The following is an 18,031-nucleotide window of genomic DNA, read 5'->3' on the forward strand; positions in this document are numbered from 1 at the left end:
AGAATGATAGATAGATACAACGATAGAACGATAGAATGATAGATAGAACGATAGAATGATGGAACGATAGAACAATAGATAGATAGAATGACAGAACGATAGAACGATAGATAGAACGATAGATAGAACGATAGATAGAACGATTGAACGATAGAACGATAGAACGATAGATAGAACGATAGATAGAACGATAGATAGATAGATAGATAGATAGATAGATAGATAGATAGATAGATAGATAGATAGATAGATAGATAGATAGATAGATAGGTAGAACGATAGATAGAACGATAGATAGAACGATAGATAGAACGATAGATAGATAGATAGATAGATAGATAGATAGATAGATAGATAGATAGATAGATAGATAGATAGATAGATAGATAGATAGATAGATAGATAGATAAGTAGAACGATAGAATGATAAAACGATAGCTAAATAGAATGATAGAATGCTAGATAGAACACTAGATAGAACGCTAGATAGAACGCTAGATAGAACGATAGAATGATAGATAGAAGGATAGATAGAACAATAGATAGAACGATAGAATGATAGATAGATCCAACGATAGAACAATAGAACGATAGACAGATAGAACAATAGATAGAACGATGGAACAAGAGATAGATAGAACGACAGAACGATAGAACGATAGATAGAACGATAGATAGAATGATAGATAGAACGATAGAACGATAGAATGATAGATAGAACGATAGAACGATAGATAGAATGATAGATAGAACGATAGATAGAACGATAGAACGATAGAACGATAGATAGATAGATAGATAGATAGATAGATAGATAGATAGATAGATAGATAGATAGATAGATAGATAGATAGATAGATAGATAGATAGATAGATAGATAGATAGATAGATAGATAGATAGATAGATAGATAGATAAGAACAATAAAGCACTACCAAATAAAAACAGTAGAATAAAAATAATACCTTCCAAACACATAACAAAGCAGGTCCACTCACTGTTCATGCAGAGGTGGACCTTACAGACCCTGGAGACCACATTGGACCTGACATTGGTGACTCACTGTCCTCACTGGAACTGTCTTGTAATGTGAATATGTGTGGAAATTACCAAAAATAGTCACTTGACCAATAAAGGGTTAAATGTTGACTCTGAATGCTGCTGTGACAGAGAATTTAGCGATCACCTTCCAATCCAACTTTATTTGTAAAACACTTTAAAACAACTGCAGTGGAATAAGGTGCTGCACAGAAAAATAAATAAAAACCAAAATAACAGAGTAAAATACAAGAATAGATTAAAAAGACATAGAACAACTGTAAAATATAATAATAATAATAATAATAATAATAATAATAATAATAATAATAATAATAAACAATAAATAAATAAAAATACAGAAGAATAGAAAAAGCCTAAATAAAAGAATAAAATGCAAGAATAGATTAAAAGACATAGAACTGTAAAAATAAATAAATAAATAGATAAATAAATAAATAAATAATAATAATAATAATAATAATAATAATAATAAATAAAAAATACAGAAGAATAGAAAAAGCCTAAATAAAAGAATAAAATACAAGAATAGATTAAAAGACATAGAACAAGAGCAAAAATAAAAAATAAAAAAATACAAATAAAAAAAACCCAAATAAATAAATTTTAAAAAATACAGAAGAATAGAAAAAGCCTAAATAAAACAATAAAATACAAGAATAGATTAAAAGACATATAACAACTGTAAAAACAAACAAACAAACAAACAAACAAATTAATAAAAATACAAAATAAAAGAATAAAATACATGAATAGACTAAAACATAAAAAGCTGTACAATTAAAAACAACAACAAAAAAGAACAATAAACCAACACCAAATAAAACAACTGAATAAAAACAATAAATTTCAAACATCTCATGTGGTTTCAAAAGCCAAGGACAAAAGATGGGTTTAAAGGAGGGATTTAAAAACAGACAGATAATGGAGCGGCTGATCGTTCCACAGTTTAGGAGCTGCTGCAGAAACCTTCAGTGTTTCCAGGTGTGAAGTCATTTATCTCACATGAACATAAAAGGATGAAGCCTTTAGTTCCAACATTAGTGATCATACTCTGCAGCTGTAATGTGCCTTTAATTTAAGCCTATACTCTTTTTCTTTTTTTTTTTTTTTTTCCCCAGCTGGTTGACGGTAAAACAACAAACACAACTCTGTCTGTGCCTTTTTCAAACCAACTGGCACTCCCACAGCACTTTCCAATCCCTCTAATGGCTGTAATAATGATAATAAGCTTCAGTTAAAAAACAACTAATTGCCACTTCTTCTAAATCTTTTAGTAAACATTTTCCATTCCTTAAAGAGCTGGGCTGCAGATGAGTCCATGCCCGGTGTCTTCCTCCAAATTAGTCGTGCTCCCTGCAATTTGGGAGCTCATTTATTTCTACTTGCTTCGTGCCAAATGTTTGTTCTTGAGCGGTGTTTAACACAGGGCTCACTTAGAGAAAATCGCTGCAGCCGAGATAACAAAAAAAAACAAAAATGGACTGGAAGTAGCATCAGGTAGTTTGCAGGAGGAATAGAATGTCTCCAGCTAATGTAAGAAATGATGTGCGGTTTGAATCCCAGCAGGAGAAACAGGCTTCCCTGCAGTTGTTAGGTTTGCCTATGGTGAGTTCAAAGCCAATACATTAGTGGGATTTTCTGCATTTCCACACCACAAACCACTTAAAAAGCAGATTGAATCCCAAACGTTTGAGCCTTACATGAAAGAAAAAGGCTTGCATCATGGAGGAAACCATGGAGCACATGCTAAAGGACTGATATTTTGCTTTTTTTTAAAAAATGGAATTATGCTTTTTCTTTTTTTTTTTACTTAAACTTTTATTGTTTTTTCAACAAACAAAACAAAAAGAAAAAAGAAAGGCCAATGCTTTGACTTACATATCGATATAGATACCTGTACAAAGTGCATAGAAAAAATAAAATAAAATAAAATAAAACAAAATAAAATAAAATAAAATAAAATAAAATAAAATAAAATAAAATAAAATAAAATAAGGTGCACTAATAAAAGCTTATGTTGCCCCACGACCACTCCGCTCGTCTGGGGAACGTAGTCTGGTGGTCCCCAGACTTTGTACAAGACAATCCAGGCTCTTTTCATGGGTCGTTCCAAGTTGGTGGAACGTTCTACCGAGTACTACGAGAACAGAGAAGTCCCTGCCTATCTTCCTGTCCTAGCACTGTCAGACATTCCATTTAAAATACAGTCTACTCTCGTTATACCGCCAACTTCCGTTCACGGCCAAATTGGCGGTATAGCGAAAATGGCGTTACAATGGGTTGCGTCCATAATGTGCATGTCTTTACAATATGATGTCTATGCTGCCTCCGTTAACCCGTTCTAATTGCGTTTCTAAATAAATCTTGATTCTGTTATGTTGTAAGGGATCATTTAAAGTAGGGAAACATTTTAAGCATTATTATACCGTGTCGGGAAATGACACCCCATCATCTTGAGGCTTTGGCTTAATCCCACGTCCTCTTCCCGACATCCTGACCTACTGAGTGTTCTGCGATAAATGAACGGTGGCCGTTCCGTAGACCTACTCGTAGCTCGTCGCGATCAGCGTCGGGCGCGTTTGTTTCAGTGCATTGTTAAAATTTATGTGTACTCGATGGCAATCACGCTGGTGGTATAACGGTCGGGAAATCAATGGTATAAGTGTTGTTTGTGCATGGAACTGGGCTGGCGGATGGCGATAGGCGGAAATGGCGGTAGCTAATGGAATAATGCATTGGGGATTTTTGTGCAATGGTTTTGGTCGGCGGTGAGCGAAAATGGCGGTATAACGGCGGGCGGTTTAATGAGAGTAGACTGTATTTTAATAAGGTTTTTCCCAGGATTATCACAAATTTTCCCAGGATTATCTCTGGACCTGCTGCGGTGGTCCTGCCTCTCTCCTGCCTTCATCATCATTACCCACTTACCCTCAACTGCCTCCATGTGTCTCCCCCTACTCCCCCCTTCTCCCCCTCTCCCCCAGTTTCTATCTCTATCGCTCTCTCTTTTTCTCTTTCTTTACCCTCTCTCTTTAACCCTCTCTCTTTTGTTTTTTATAGGGTTGTCGACATGCTCTCAAATCGGGTTTAGGGGAAACGCAGAGTGGGAATGTAAATTATGTTTTGGGTTTAATTTTGTCATTTTTTTCAGTATATATAGTGTACATTAGACAATTATCATTAGGCAGTTCCTGTTTATTAATATTATTCAGTCCCAGAAAAACACAGTTATGGGATAGCATAATCTGGTTTGCAATTGCACAATTAGCTTATAGTAAGTAAGTAAGTAAGTAAATTTTATTTATAGAGCCCTTTTCACAGACAGAGTCACAAAGTGCTTTATCAGTTCAAATCAGAATCAAATTAAGTTTACAGAGACCCAACAGAATCCTTCAGGAGCAAACACTTGTGATTGGTGACAGTGGCGAGGAAAAACTTCCCTTTAACGGGCAGAAACCTGGAGCAGACCCAGACTCCTGGAGGATGGAGGTCTGCCTTGACCAGTTGGGGTTAAAGAGAGAGAGTAAAGGAGGAGAAAAGAGAGCGATAGAGATATAGAGAGACTGGGGGAGGTGTGGGGGGGGGACACATGGAGTACTTTATGATGAATATGTCAGGGTAGAGACTGCAATCTGGTAGGATCGGCGATTCTACCAGTAGAAACTCCGATCAGAGTCTCTGACCCTAACCCTAACCCTAAACCTAACCCTAACCCTAACCCTAACCCGATCGGAGTTTCTACTGGCAGGATCGGAGTTTCTACCAGTAGAGACTCTGATCGGAGTTTCTACTGGTAGAGACTACGATCGGAGTCTCTACTGGTAGAATCGCCGATCCTACCAGATCGCAGTCTCTACCCTGATAAATACATAGAGTGTAATCAGTTTGTGGTGGCCCTTGGTCAGGTGGGAGACTAAAAAGCCTTTTTGAACAGGAGGGTTTTGAGGTGTTTCTTAAAGCTCTCTACAGAGTCCATGGACCGTAGGTGTAGAGGCAGGTCATTCCATAGACGTGGTGCCACAGCTTTAAAAGACCTGTCACCGGGTGTGGTAAAACCGGTGCGTGGAACCATCAGCAGGTGCTGTCCTGAAGACCTCAAGCTACGAGTCGAGCTGTAGGGCTGGATCAGGGAAGTAATGTATGTGTCACAGTAGAGATTGAAATCCAGTAGGATTCCTAATCCTACTAGGACAGATAGTAATTTTAGTTTGTCCTAAGACAAACTGAAATCCTACAAGACATTAGGATCTGAAGATTGGAATTCCAATCTGTCCTAGGAGAATTTACAATCCTACTAGGACAGATTGTAATTCTATTTGGAAGTGGGATCTGAAGATTGGAATTTTGGAATTTCAGTCTGTCCTACGATTTCACCATCACCATTCCAGCTGAATTATTTTCATATCTTAGATACAGTATATGGCCCTTAGCTCAATACACATTGTAACCAGGATGCCAGCTGTCCTATCTGGTCCAACCTTATTCAATGGCCGTTTGTAACTGTCATTGGTATGTAAATGAGACACATTTGTATTCAGAAATCGGTAGAATTTGAAAAACGTACCTGTAAACAACCCGTTGCCATGGCAACATACAATTTTATTATTATCTAATTGTTGCCAAGCCATTCAGAAAATGTACGATGTTAAAGTTGGCATTGGCATTTTGCTGCCCCCTGGTCTAGATGGTAGGGTTAAAAGTAAAAGAAACAACAATATTCTTACAAACCATGATTTTATTCAGAATTTACACAGACTTTGAATCTAATATTCTATAGAAACAACAATATTCTTACAAACCATGATTTTATTCAGAATTTACACAGACTTTGAATCTAATATTCTATAGCTAAGCTTCAAAGACTTTTTCTAAGACTTAAATGTGCTGCATACTACTCACTAGTTAAGTGACAATAACCTTAGTCTATAGTACTAACTTCAAAATTCCAAACAAGTAATACTACAGAGGTTTTGTCAGTTATTTTTCTAATACTTAAATGTGCTACATACTACTCAATAGTGACATATACTGTATCTAAGACATGAAAATAATTCAGCTGGAATAGTGATGGCGAAATTGTATGCTTACCTATGCTGAAATTGACTGGAATTTTGGCTGTGAAATGATTCAGTCTATTTTCCATACATTTTGATATAATCTGACATTCTCCTAATAGAATTTGAGATTGTCCTGACAGAATTCTTAAATTTTTTGCCGTAGGTCAGACTGAAATTCCAATCTTCAGATCCCACTTCCAAATAGAATTACAATCTGTCCTAGTAGGATTGCAAATTCTCCTAGGACAGATTGGAATTCCAATCTTCAAATCCTAATGTCTTGTAGGATTTCAGTTTGTCCTAGGACAAACTAAAATTACTATCTGTCCTAGTAGGATTAGGAATCCTACTGGATTTCAACCTCTACTGTGACATATGCAGGGGCCTGGCCATGTAGGGCCCGGAAAGTTAGCACAAGAATTTTGAAATGAAGACGATATAGAACAGGGAGCCAGTGGAGAGATTTAAGGATGGGAGTGATGTGGGTTCTCCTGTTTGTGCGGGTCAGGAGCCTGGCAGCAGAGTTCTGGACAAACTGTAGACGGGCCAGCTCCTTCTTGTTTAAGCATGTAAACAGGCTGTTGCAGTAGTCTAAGCGAGAAGACACAAAAGCGTGAACGATCATCTCGAGCTTATTTATGGACACCATAGATCTGAGTTTGGAGATGTTGCGTAGTTGGAAGAAACAGTTTTTGACTAGGTGTTTGGAGTAGAATTCTAAAGACATGTCCTGGTCAAAGATGACACCCAGATTCCTCAGTTTGGTCTTTACCGAGGAACTCAGGTCTCCAAGGTGATGTTTGATCCCTGGGATTGCACTGTCCGGGACAATAATGAGGGTCTCTGTTTTGCTGGAGTTCAGCTGGAGGCTGTTATCATTTAGCCACTGCTTCAGCTCTGACAAGCAGTTGATTAAGGAACTCAGTTTGTGGGGCTGAGAGGAGTTAAAGGAGCAGTATATCTGGATGTCATCCGTGAATAGATGATAGGAGACATCACTATACTATCGGATAATGTGGCCAAGTGGGAGGACGTAGAGTAAGAATAGCACTGGTCCCAGGACAGAGCCTTGGGGCACACCACACAGAAGATCAGCTGAGTCAGATTGGAAGTTGTTTACTGACACAGTGAAGCTTCTGCCGGTCAGGTAAGAGGAGAACCAGTCTTATTTATCTATTTATTTATTCTTCTTGCTCCTTTTTTCCATTTTTGCCAAGATGAATATAAAGATAGCTTTGCAGCACCTGGAGGGTTCAAATTCAAACTTTATGAATGATCAGGGTCCAAATACACAAATAAATAAACCAAAGACTAATAAAAGTGGGTTTAGCAAAATATGACCCTTTTAAATGTACAACACAGAAAGCAAAACCCCAGGTCTAATTTCATATATAGAGCAAGTTAAAAATGCACATTTGAAGTCAAACTTGAAATCCATATGTAAATTTTAAAAGGAAAAACATTTATACTTGTTTTTTTTTTTTTTTTTTTTTTTTTTTTTACATATTATTTTACATTTTATGAGATATTAAATTGGTAGGAATACATTGCATCCTAAGTCTGTGACCTTTGTTATCATTTACATAAAACATATTTAACCTCCTAAGACCCAGCTATGGGTTTTCTGTCCACATTTGTGGACAAGAGTTTCACAACTTTATACAAAAAAAAAAAAAAAAAGAAAAGAAAAGAAAACTGCCCACCACCAATGACATAAAAATGTAAAAAAACTGCATCTGAAAAAACTGTTGCATCATGATGTTTCCAATACTGGCACTTATTTAATAAAAAACAAAAAAAGCTGGTACTTTGCTGACATTTCCTGGGTCTTAGGCGGATTATGATATTTGACCATATTCTATTCTGAAAGTTACTGAAAGTGTCAATATTTGAGTTTTATTGTGATGTAGAGGGATCTAATGTTTGAGTGGGTTTTTTTTTTGAGTTTGTGCACTCTATGTACAGTGTTTCACAATAAGACACAAATAATATACATCCACATATTATATAAACATCATCATGTGTACTCAATAAACATAAATATATGCAATAATTCACTATTAACTGGGGATGTCCGATATTGGCTTTTTTGCCAAAAACCAATATGCCGATATTGTCTAACGCTTAATTTCCGATTCCAATATCTACCGATACCGCTGCCGATATATGTGGGATATTAAACTAATTTTAGGTAACATCACATATTTCCTGTCATGGAATTAACACATCATGCCTAATTTTATTGTGATGCCCCATTGGATGCATTCTCAAATGCAACAAGGCTTTCAAAATGTAAACACTGTCTGTGCAAAGAATACATACTTCAACTTAAGTTGTGGAAAAAATGCCATATTTATTTATTTTCTCTCCCTCCCTCCATGAGTCTATTACAGTGTGGCAACTCTACTGTACAGTTTTGAAAACTGCACATTTCTTTCAGCTACAAACAATGCTTCATTTACGCATCAGTAAATGCCAGCGAAATCAAGGCATTATTTTATTGGTTTTAATGATAGGCAAACAAACCGATAACGATATTCACCGATATTACATTTTTATGCCAATATCGGGCCAATAATATCGGTGGGCCGATATTATCGGCCATCCCTACTATTAACCCTTTCATGCATAGTGGTCACTCCAGTGGACAGTTCTTCTCCAGCTGTTCTCTTGTACACTGAACAAAAATATAAACGCACCACTTTGTTTTTGCTCCCATTTTTCATGAGCTGAACTCAAAGATCTAAAACTTTTTCTGTGTACACACAAGGTTTATTTCTCTCAAATATTGTTCACAAATCTGTCTAAATTTGTGTTAGTGAACCCTTCTTCTTTGCTGAGATAATCCATCCACCTCACAGGTGTGGCATATCAAGATGCTGATTAGACAGCATGATTTTTGCACAGGTGTGCCTTAGGCTGGCCACAATAAAAGGCCACTCCAAAATGTGCAGTTTTATCACACAGCACAATACCACAGATGTCACAAGTTTTGACTGTGCGAGGAAAATGGTGGTCACACCAAATACTGACTGGTTTTCTGACCCCCCTGGACCACCCAATACAGTAAAACTGCACATTTTAGAGTGGCCTTTTATTGTGGCCAGCCTAAGTCACACCTGTGCAATAATCCTGCTGTCTAATCAGCATCTTGATATGCCACACCTGTGAGGTGGATGGATTATCTCAGCAAAGGACAAAGGAGAAGTGCTCACTAACACAGATTTAGACAAATTTATGAACAATATTTGAGAGAAATAGGCCTTTTGTGTTCGTAGAAAAAGTTTTAGATCTTTGAGTTCAGCTCATGAAAAATGGGAGCAAAAACAAAAGTGGTGCGTTTATATTTTTGTTCAGTGCATATTCATGGGTTTTGTTGTTTTAGTTCCATATCAGCCAACGCAGTGGACACTTATGCACCATCACATACACTGACATTCATACCATTACTGTAATTCTGCTGTTCTAGATAAACCTGATCTGCAGTGACATGTTTGAGTGTAAATCAGTTGCTAATTGCAATTAGACTATCAGAAAAACAGTTTTCTTAAACAATTTTTTTTTTCTTTTTTTGCATATTATCTCCATGAAGTGAGTAACAACTAGTCACATTAGATTAGCTGCATTGAAAATGTTTTATTTTATAACTGTCACACGGTACACCACTTTCTGATACACATGTTTCTTTGTTTCATAGTTTTTCTAACTCCACGAAAAATGGATTCATTAAAAAAATTTCAATCGCATTGTTTTTTTCATGCCTAAGGAGGAATAAAAAATCAATTAGGTATTGAAATGTGGTTCAACAAAACTACAGGGTATTCCATAAGTCTCCATACATAGGAGACATAATACATTCCATACATATATGGTTCTAACATGTATTTCTTTATATTTCTTCTTTATAGTTCTTCAGCAGTGGAGGACACGCATTGAAATGTGTTCCCGACAAAATGGCAGTCATATAGAGCATATTGTATAAATAAAAATGGTTTATGTCAAGAAACGTTTATTTTTCCTATGTATGGAGACTTATGGGACACCCTGTAATAATCAACACAGTAGAATATCAAAGGGTGCTTCATATACTTTATGAAGTTACCCTTGGCAAAGCAAATTTGTTCAGCACCAGAAGGAGCCAGACTACCATTCTGCTGTTAGGACGCTGGACAAGACAAGTAAGAAAAAAAAAAAAAAAAAAAAATAGTGTGAGATACTCCCTGGTAAAATGTCCAAATAAAAGAGGATACACAAGCAAAGGTGTTAGAAAAATGGGCAATGATGACTGGGAGTACAGTTGGTGTCGGCTGCTGCCTTATCGGTACAGACAGCTGAGCCCATAAAAGAAAAAACGAAGAAAAAAAAAAACAATCAGGTAAAAAAAATCTTGACTAAGGTTCTCATAATTCATGCATGAAAGGGTTAATATCCACCCCTAGTAGCCCGAAAAGGAGTGACAAGTAATACGTATTTACTCCCACCCCCAGTTTCACTTTTACATACATATATTCATAATCATGTTTTTATTAGTAAAAATAAGAAAGGATCTGTTTTTGTTTTTTTGTTGCCATCAAACAAATCGTTTATACACTGTCGCCTGTAAAATTGGAATAATTTCATTTTCAGACACATTCTTCTTTTTATTCCTATTTATACACACTGCTAATCCCCTTTGACCAGGTTCAGTAATTACACACTGAGTCCCACTTACACTTTATTTATCAACAATAAATCACATTGTCACGATCATTTTATGAGAAGAGGTAAAATATGTTTGATTCCAACTTTATGGGCGACAGTGCACAAAAATAGCACTGGGTCTTTATGGGTTAATTAATTTTCATGAGGGTGAACATATTGTGGGAGGGGGAGCAGCTGAACTCAAGTATGTTTTATGCACTTCACACTCATCCACTGTGTTGTCGTTGCTCCACCTTAAACCACAGTCAAATCACTGAGAGGCACAGCATCAGAATGGGCCTTCAAAATAAAAGCAGAAACTGGAAAACATTTAGAGCAGGGGTGTCAAACTCATTTTGGTTCAGGGGCCATATTTAGCCCAATTTGATCTCAAGCAGGTCAGACCAGTAAAATAATAACATATAAATAATGACAAATCCAAGTTTTTGTTTTAGTACAAAAAAACAAAACAAAAAAAACAAACAATTAAATTATGAAAATATGTACATTTTACAAAAAAGATGTGAATAACCTGAAAAAACTGAGATTTAATTAGTGCAATTTTAACAATATTATGCCTCAACTTATTATTTATACATGTACATTACACACAGTGTTCCATAAACATTTGGTAACAGGCAGAATATTGTTAAAATTTTGGAGTCTGGAACTAAAATTTGAACAATTTCTACAATATTACACCTCTTATTATTAACACAACGACAGATCACAGTGGACCCATAAACGCACCAAACATTTAGTAACAGGCAGAATATTGTTAAAATTGCACATTTTGGGTTGTTCATCTTTGTTTTTATTTATGTATTTATTTGCATTTTATTGTGAAAGAATAGTTTTGTAAATGTAAATATTTTCACAGTGTAATGTTATTTTTTTCACTTAAATTTTTTCTACATAATTTTTCACAAAGAAAATTTGTAGCTGTCATTATTTATGGGTTATTGTGTTGTTATTTTCACTTCAGATCATATTGGTCTGTATGTGGAACCTGAACTAAAATGAATCTGTGGAATTTTTGCACTTTGTAAATTCATCCCACAGGCCGGATTGGAACCTTTGGCGGGCCGAATTTGGCCCCCGGGCCGCATGTTTGACACCCCTGATTTAGAGAAATTATATCACCAGATTCCTTTTTCTATATATATGTCCAAAGACTCCAGAATAATAACATATCTCACATGTATTGAGTTCTATTCAAATAGAACTAATATGATCTGTGAACCTCTGATTATTTGTAATAATTCCAGAGTCTGTGAGCTTTATGTGATCTGAACCCTTTCATGCATAGTGGTCACTCCAGTGGACAGTCCTTCTCCAGCTGTTCTCTTTTATATATTCATGGGTTTTGTTGTTTTAGTTCCATATCAGCCAAAACAGTGGATGCTTATGCACCATCCCATAATACACTGACATTCATATCATTACTGTAACTTTGCTGTTTTTGATAAACCTGATCTGCAGTTACATGTTTGAGTGGAGTGTAGTCAAAATTTTTTTTGGGCTGTTCTCTTTTTTTTCTTATAGTGGATAATTTTTTGGGCTGTTGTCTTTTTTTTCTTATAGTGGATAATTTTTTGGGCTGTTCTCTGTTTTTTCTTACAGTGGATAATTTTTTGGGCTGTTCTCTATTTTTTCTTATAGTGGATAATTTTTTGGGCTGTTGTGTTTTTTTTCTTACAGTGGAAAATTTTTTGGACTGTTGTCTTTTTTTCTTATAGTGGATAATTTTTGTGCTGTTCTCTTTTTTTCTCATAGTGGATAGTATTTTGGGCTGTTCTCTTTTTTTTCTTACAGTGGATAGTATTTTGGGCTGTTCTCTTTTTTTTCTTACAGTGGATAATATTTTGGGCTGTTCTCTTTTTTTTCTTACAGTGGATAGTATTTTGGGCTGTTCTCTTTTTTTCTCATAGTGGATAGTATTTTGGGCTGTTCTCTTTTTTTCTCATAGTGGATAGTATTTTGGGCTGTTCTCTTTTTTTCTCATAGTGGATAGTATTTTGGGCTGTTCTCTTTTTTTTCTTACAGTGGATAATATTTTGGGCTGTTCTCTTTTTTTTCTTACAGTGGATAATATTTTGGGCTGTTCTCTTTTTTTTCTTACAGTGGATAGTATTTTGGGCTGTTCTCTTTTTTTCTCATAGTGGATAGTATTTTGGGCTGTTCTCTTTTTTTTCTTACAGTGGATAATATTTTGGGCTGTTCTCTTTTTTTCTTGAAGTGGATAATTTTTTGGGCTGTTGTGTTTTTTTTCTTATAGTGGATAATTTTTTGGGCTGTTCTCTTTTTTCTTATAGCGGAAAAATTTTTGGACTGTTGTCTTTTTTTTCTTATAGTGGATAATTTTTGGGCTGTTGTCTTATCTTTTTTTTTCTTATAGTGGATAATATTTGGGCTGTTGTCTTTTTTTCTTATAGTGGATAATTTTTGGGCAGTTGTCTTTTTTTTCTTATAGTGGATAATTTTTTGGGCTGTTGTCTCTTTTTTTCTTATTGTGGATAATTTTTTGGGCTGTTCTCTTTTTTTCTTATAGTGGATCATTTTTTGGGCTGTTCTCTTTTTTTCTTATAGTGGATCATTTTTTGGGCTGTTGCACCTCTGGGCCACTGTAATTTTATGTATTTCATGCATTCTATTCCTTTAAAACATTCTATTGTTTAACGTGTTATTGCGTTTTATTGTATTCTTATGCATTTTATTGGATTATTCCCAACTAAAGTCTCTCCATTTTTACGCACAGGGCTCTACTTTTTCATGCGTAATGCATAATTTGCGCGTCCTATAATAAGACGCGTAACTCCAGCTTACCCATCTACCCCTGCCTGTTTCAGGACAGTTTTATTTTGAAGGCGCAGCTGACTGGAGGCCGTGCCCAGCCTCTTTCTTGACAGCGCAGAGGAAGCCAAACGCGCGTAAAAGTCTTCCACTCCTTCTCGCTGGCTCATGTGGCTGACTTGGCTCCAGATATAAACACACGCTCCTCTGCCTCCTCTCACTCACAACCGGCCGACGCACAAACAGACAGAACAGACGCACGGCTGGCGCATTCCCCAGGATGGAGGTAACAACAACTACCACTTTTTCTACTTTTTCAGCTTCTTGGGCAGATGTTTTTAGTACAGAATGTGGTTGAAATCCACATATTACATCACTTTATTGTATTTTTTTAGTCATTTAATACTTGTTAAGGTCATCCATGTAACGTATTACTACTAGTAATCTTACTTTTTCATAACCATATTCATGTATTTAGATTGGATTCCTAGGTGTGAATGGTTACACTGAAATGTTTGTGTCAGTAATTCAGTAATTGTGTCTGTAATTCAGTGCAGAATTGAGCTCTGAGCCGGATGTTTTGGTTGAAAAGTAGGTTTGTGGTAACAGCTTCACATCAAATAACCACAGTTTAAGAGGTAGGAAATAAGTTGACTGCACATCTGTCATCAGCCAGTGTTTGTTCATGTGGAGTGAATGCCTTTAGTCCATTTAGTCTTTAAGAGAAGTCTGTATTTTGCTTTTCTTTTTTTTTTTTTTTTTTTTTTTTTTCCCTCGTGCATTGGGGGTTTGGGGGTGGGGGTTACACTCCCATCCTGAGCTGAGTTTACCTGCCGTGCTTTCTTTGCCTCTAAACAGGCAAAACATTTACCCATTTCCACTGAAGCTGAAAAAAGAGTAGGCATGCTCCAGTGGTGTTGAAACCCCATCACATCACCATGGTTTTGACTATGAGGTTTGCTCGCAGGGTTTTTTTTTTTTTTTTTTTTTTTTTTTTTTTTTGGAGCCACCTCCCTACAAAACAAGCTCTCGAGTATTTAATGTCATAAGGGTTGGATGAGAAACGCCCATTTTTTCCCCCCATAACGCACGAGGGAAACACCACATAAGAACTACCATCACAAACTCACTCAGTTTACATGGAACACCTTGTTTTTCTGTTGCGTGAATCAAAACAAAAAAAGATAAAACAATAGGGTCAGTCCATCTCAGATCACCCAATTAAATGGCATTTTTATGTGATTTTTATGAAAGTTGGTTTATAGGTAATTCATAGCCAGAAAAGATAAAATGTAACCTCCTGAGACCCAGGAAATGTCAGCGAAGTACAAGCTTTTTGGTTTTTTATTAAATAAGTGCCTGTATTGGAAACATCATGATGCAACAGTTTTTTCAGATGCAATTGTTATGGAAAAAATACTACTCTACTAATTCGTCTATAATAGAGAAGGATAAGTTCAAACGTTCAGTGTCAAAGAAATCCCTTTATTTGGAGCTCCATAGAAAGAGATACCCCTCAGACAAAGACTGAGACGGTCTGACCCTAGAATAATAAGTAAGAAAATTTGAAAAAACAAGTAGAAAATCAAGCTCTTTTTTGTTTCTGGTCCAATTGTTTCAGCTGATTTTGATTCAAAGAACCCCCCTTAAGAAAGCCAAATGGGCTTGTCCAGACTGTCAGACACTGAACGCTTTCAGAACCATATTTTTTAGTCATGTCCTCCACTAAAGGCCCTGTCAGAACCTGTACGCCTTTGCTTTGCTTATTGCCCATAGCCAAATCCTGGTTTGGTTGGTTTGACGAGTCCCGGCGACCCTCCGTAGGAAGATCCCACGGATGCTATCCGGCACGGCCGCGTGGTTGGGCACAAAGCAAAGGACACCGAACAAATAACCAATTAACCTCCCCACCAAGGCCCTAGTGAGTGCCCAATTGCGCGGTTAAAAGTGTTAGTTGTTATGTCAACCAGTTGACTGCGTTCCAAATGCTTTACCCTTTTATCGATTAAATCAGCCTAACCATGAAACGCTGTATTTTAAAATTTTTACGGAATGTCCTTTGTGGTGGACAGTTTTCATTTCTTTTTTTTGTATAAAGTTGTGAAACTCTTGTCTACAAATTTGGACAGAAAACCTATAGCTGGGTCTTAGGAGGTTAAAATTTTGACTTTATCAGATCAAAGGTTTTCGAGATATGGCAATTTAATTTTTTCACTTTTTTGCGAAAAAGGCCTTGGCAGCCTAATTTCAAATTGCCGTAACTTAGCAACCAATGGCGCAATTTCCTAAAGTGGATGGTCAGTGTATCTTTTAGAAATTGGATTTTCTTGTCAGAAACAATAAAAAAAAACTAACGGTTAATTGATTTTTCTTTTAAAATAGATGAATTAAAATTGAATTTCAAGGTGTTTATCTTCTTCAGTGTCAAAACAGATAAACCAAATAAAAAAAAAAAACAGATTGATTCTCATTCTCTCTTTCTAATGACAAAAAAAAACTTACTGCCTGACAAAAATGGACCAAAAATGCCTGTTTTTTCATTTTCTGAGTCCAGACGTTGTCATTTTCAAGGAAACAACGCTAATGCCTAGGTCACAAAGATTCTTACGAATGATGAGTTTGCACAAAATCTGGACATCGTAGACATACTCCCTCCACGAACGTCTACGAACTCCAGATTTTGTACGAACTGGAAGATTCCTACAAACCCATCGTTCAGAGGAATCTTTGTGACCTAGGAATTAGCACTGTTTCCTTGAAAATAACAACATCCAGTGTCAGAAAATGAAAAAACACAGCTGTTTTTGGTCCACTTTTCCATTCCTGTCAGGTGGTAACTTTCTTTTTTGTTATGGGAAAGAGAACATGAAAATCAACCCGTTTTTTTTTTTTTTTTAATTTGGTTTATCTCTTTTGACACTGAAAAACAAAAACGCCTTGAATTTCAATTTTAATTCGTCTATTTTAAAATGAAAACCAATTAACCACAACTTTTTCTTTTGTTTCTGAAAAGAAAATCCAATTACCAAAAGATACACTGACCCTGGTTGCTGAGTCACAGCAATTTGAACCAATTTGAATTATTTTCCAAAAAGGTAAAATAATTAAATTGCCATATCTCAAGAACAGTTGGTCTGATAAAGTTAACATTTGAAATTGTAGCTTCTCTGGCTATGAATTACCCATACACCAAATGTTATCAAAATTGGAGGAGGTGGGGTTTAACTCATTGGGTGAACTGAGATGGACTGAGCCAATGGTTACAAAGAAGTGGGTAATTCTAATATTGGTGAGGTCAGCTTTGTCTGGATGGAGCCTTTTAAACAAATAGTGACGACAATGACATCAGTATTCCCTTCATATAAATGTTAATCTAAATACTGTCTGATCAATGGCTAGGATGACACCTTAACACTTAAAAATATAAAACAAAACCATTCTCTTACTTTTGTTTCTTTCATAGGGTTTTGCAGCTCGGACAGTCGCGGAAAAAATATTAGACCATCAAAAGTCATCAAAAACAATGGTTATTCAATCCAGTACTAACTCCTGTGTGTGTCATGTGACTAAAACAGACAGAAAAGAAAACATGGAATGCCTAAAAGCACTGTTTTTGTCAGTACAATGCCATAGATATTAATGTAAGAACTGAAGTGATTTTGGTTATTATCAAGAAAACCATGGAAAATGGATAAATATCAGCTCTGAAATTAAACTATTATGAGTTATTTTTGTTGTTATCATTATATTTGTCCAAACAAATGTACCTTTAGTTGTACCAGGCATTAAAATGAACAAGAAATTGAAGAAAACAAAGGTGGTCTAATAATTTTTTCCGCATTGGTGGTTTGTCATCTGGTTTCTGTAACACATTTTTAGTCATGTACAAACTGTAGAAACCCAAGTAAATACCCAGTGAATTGTGTTAGTCTTTATCTGATGTGTCACTTCCTGACCGCTAACTGCCAAGCTAACACCTGACAGTAATAGAAGACACTGAAGTCACATTTTGGGACAATTCAAGTTGAGCATATAAACATGTTGTGTTTGTTTAGCTAAGTCCACCCTATAAATATATTTAACAGACTTTTTTTTTTTTTGTGTGTGTGTGACTTCAGTACTTTTTTTTTTCCATTCGGGTTAAATTGAACCGCTCCTCCAGTTTTCACTTGTTGTCATTGACGCTTTTGTGTGTTTGTTGGTTGTTGTTTCTGCATGATCATGGGCGCAGCTGCAGTACTTTGACTGCACTCATACCTGTACTGTGTGTTTGGCATGTGAAAAAATAGCCGAGCATGTCCGCAAATACTGATCTGCAACGATTAAAATCAGATTAACACATTAGCAGTTCGTACTGTTTTCTGTGTTTCCAGTGTTGGTCATTAGACAGACATATTGTACTTTTTTGCACATTTGTGTGGTGTGTGTGTGTGAGGATT

General features: G+C 36.0%; 1 protein-coding gene across 2 annotated transcripts in view; it reads left to right on the top strand.

The window, feature by feature from the left end:
• Positions 1-13,732: 13,732 nt before the first annotated feature.
• zgc:153184 (capZ-interacting protein) overlaps positions 13,733-18,031 on the top strand; it is a 51,817-nt gene continuing 47,518 nt past the window's right edge. The window contains exon 1 of one of the 2 annotated variants that reach the window (XM_030152446.1): positions 13,733-13,878. In XM_030152446.1, coding sequence (XP_030008306.1) covers positions 13,873-13,878 — 6 coding nt within the window. In that variant the 5' untranslated portion in view covers positions 13,733-13,872. The remainder of the gene's footprint in view (positions 13,879-18,031) is intronic. The other variant, XM_030152447.1, reaches the window with a different exon arrangement.

Source organism: Sphaeramia orbicularis, chromosome 13, assembly GCF_902148855.1.
Source record: "Sphaeramia orbicularis chromosome 13, fSphaOr1.1, whole genome shotgun sequence".
In the NCBI taxonomy this organism is placed as follows: Eukaryota; Metazoa; Chordata; class Actinopteri; order Kurtiformes; family Apogonidae; genus Sphaeramia; species Sphaeramia orbicularis.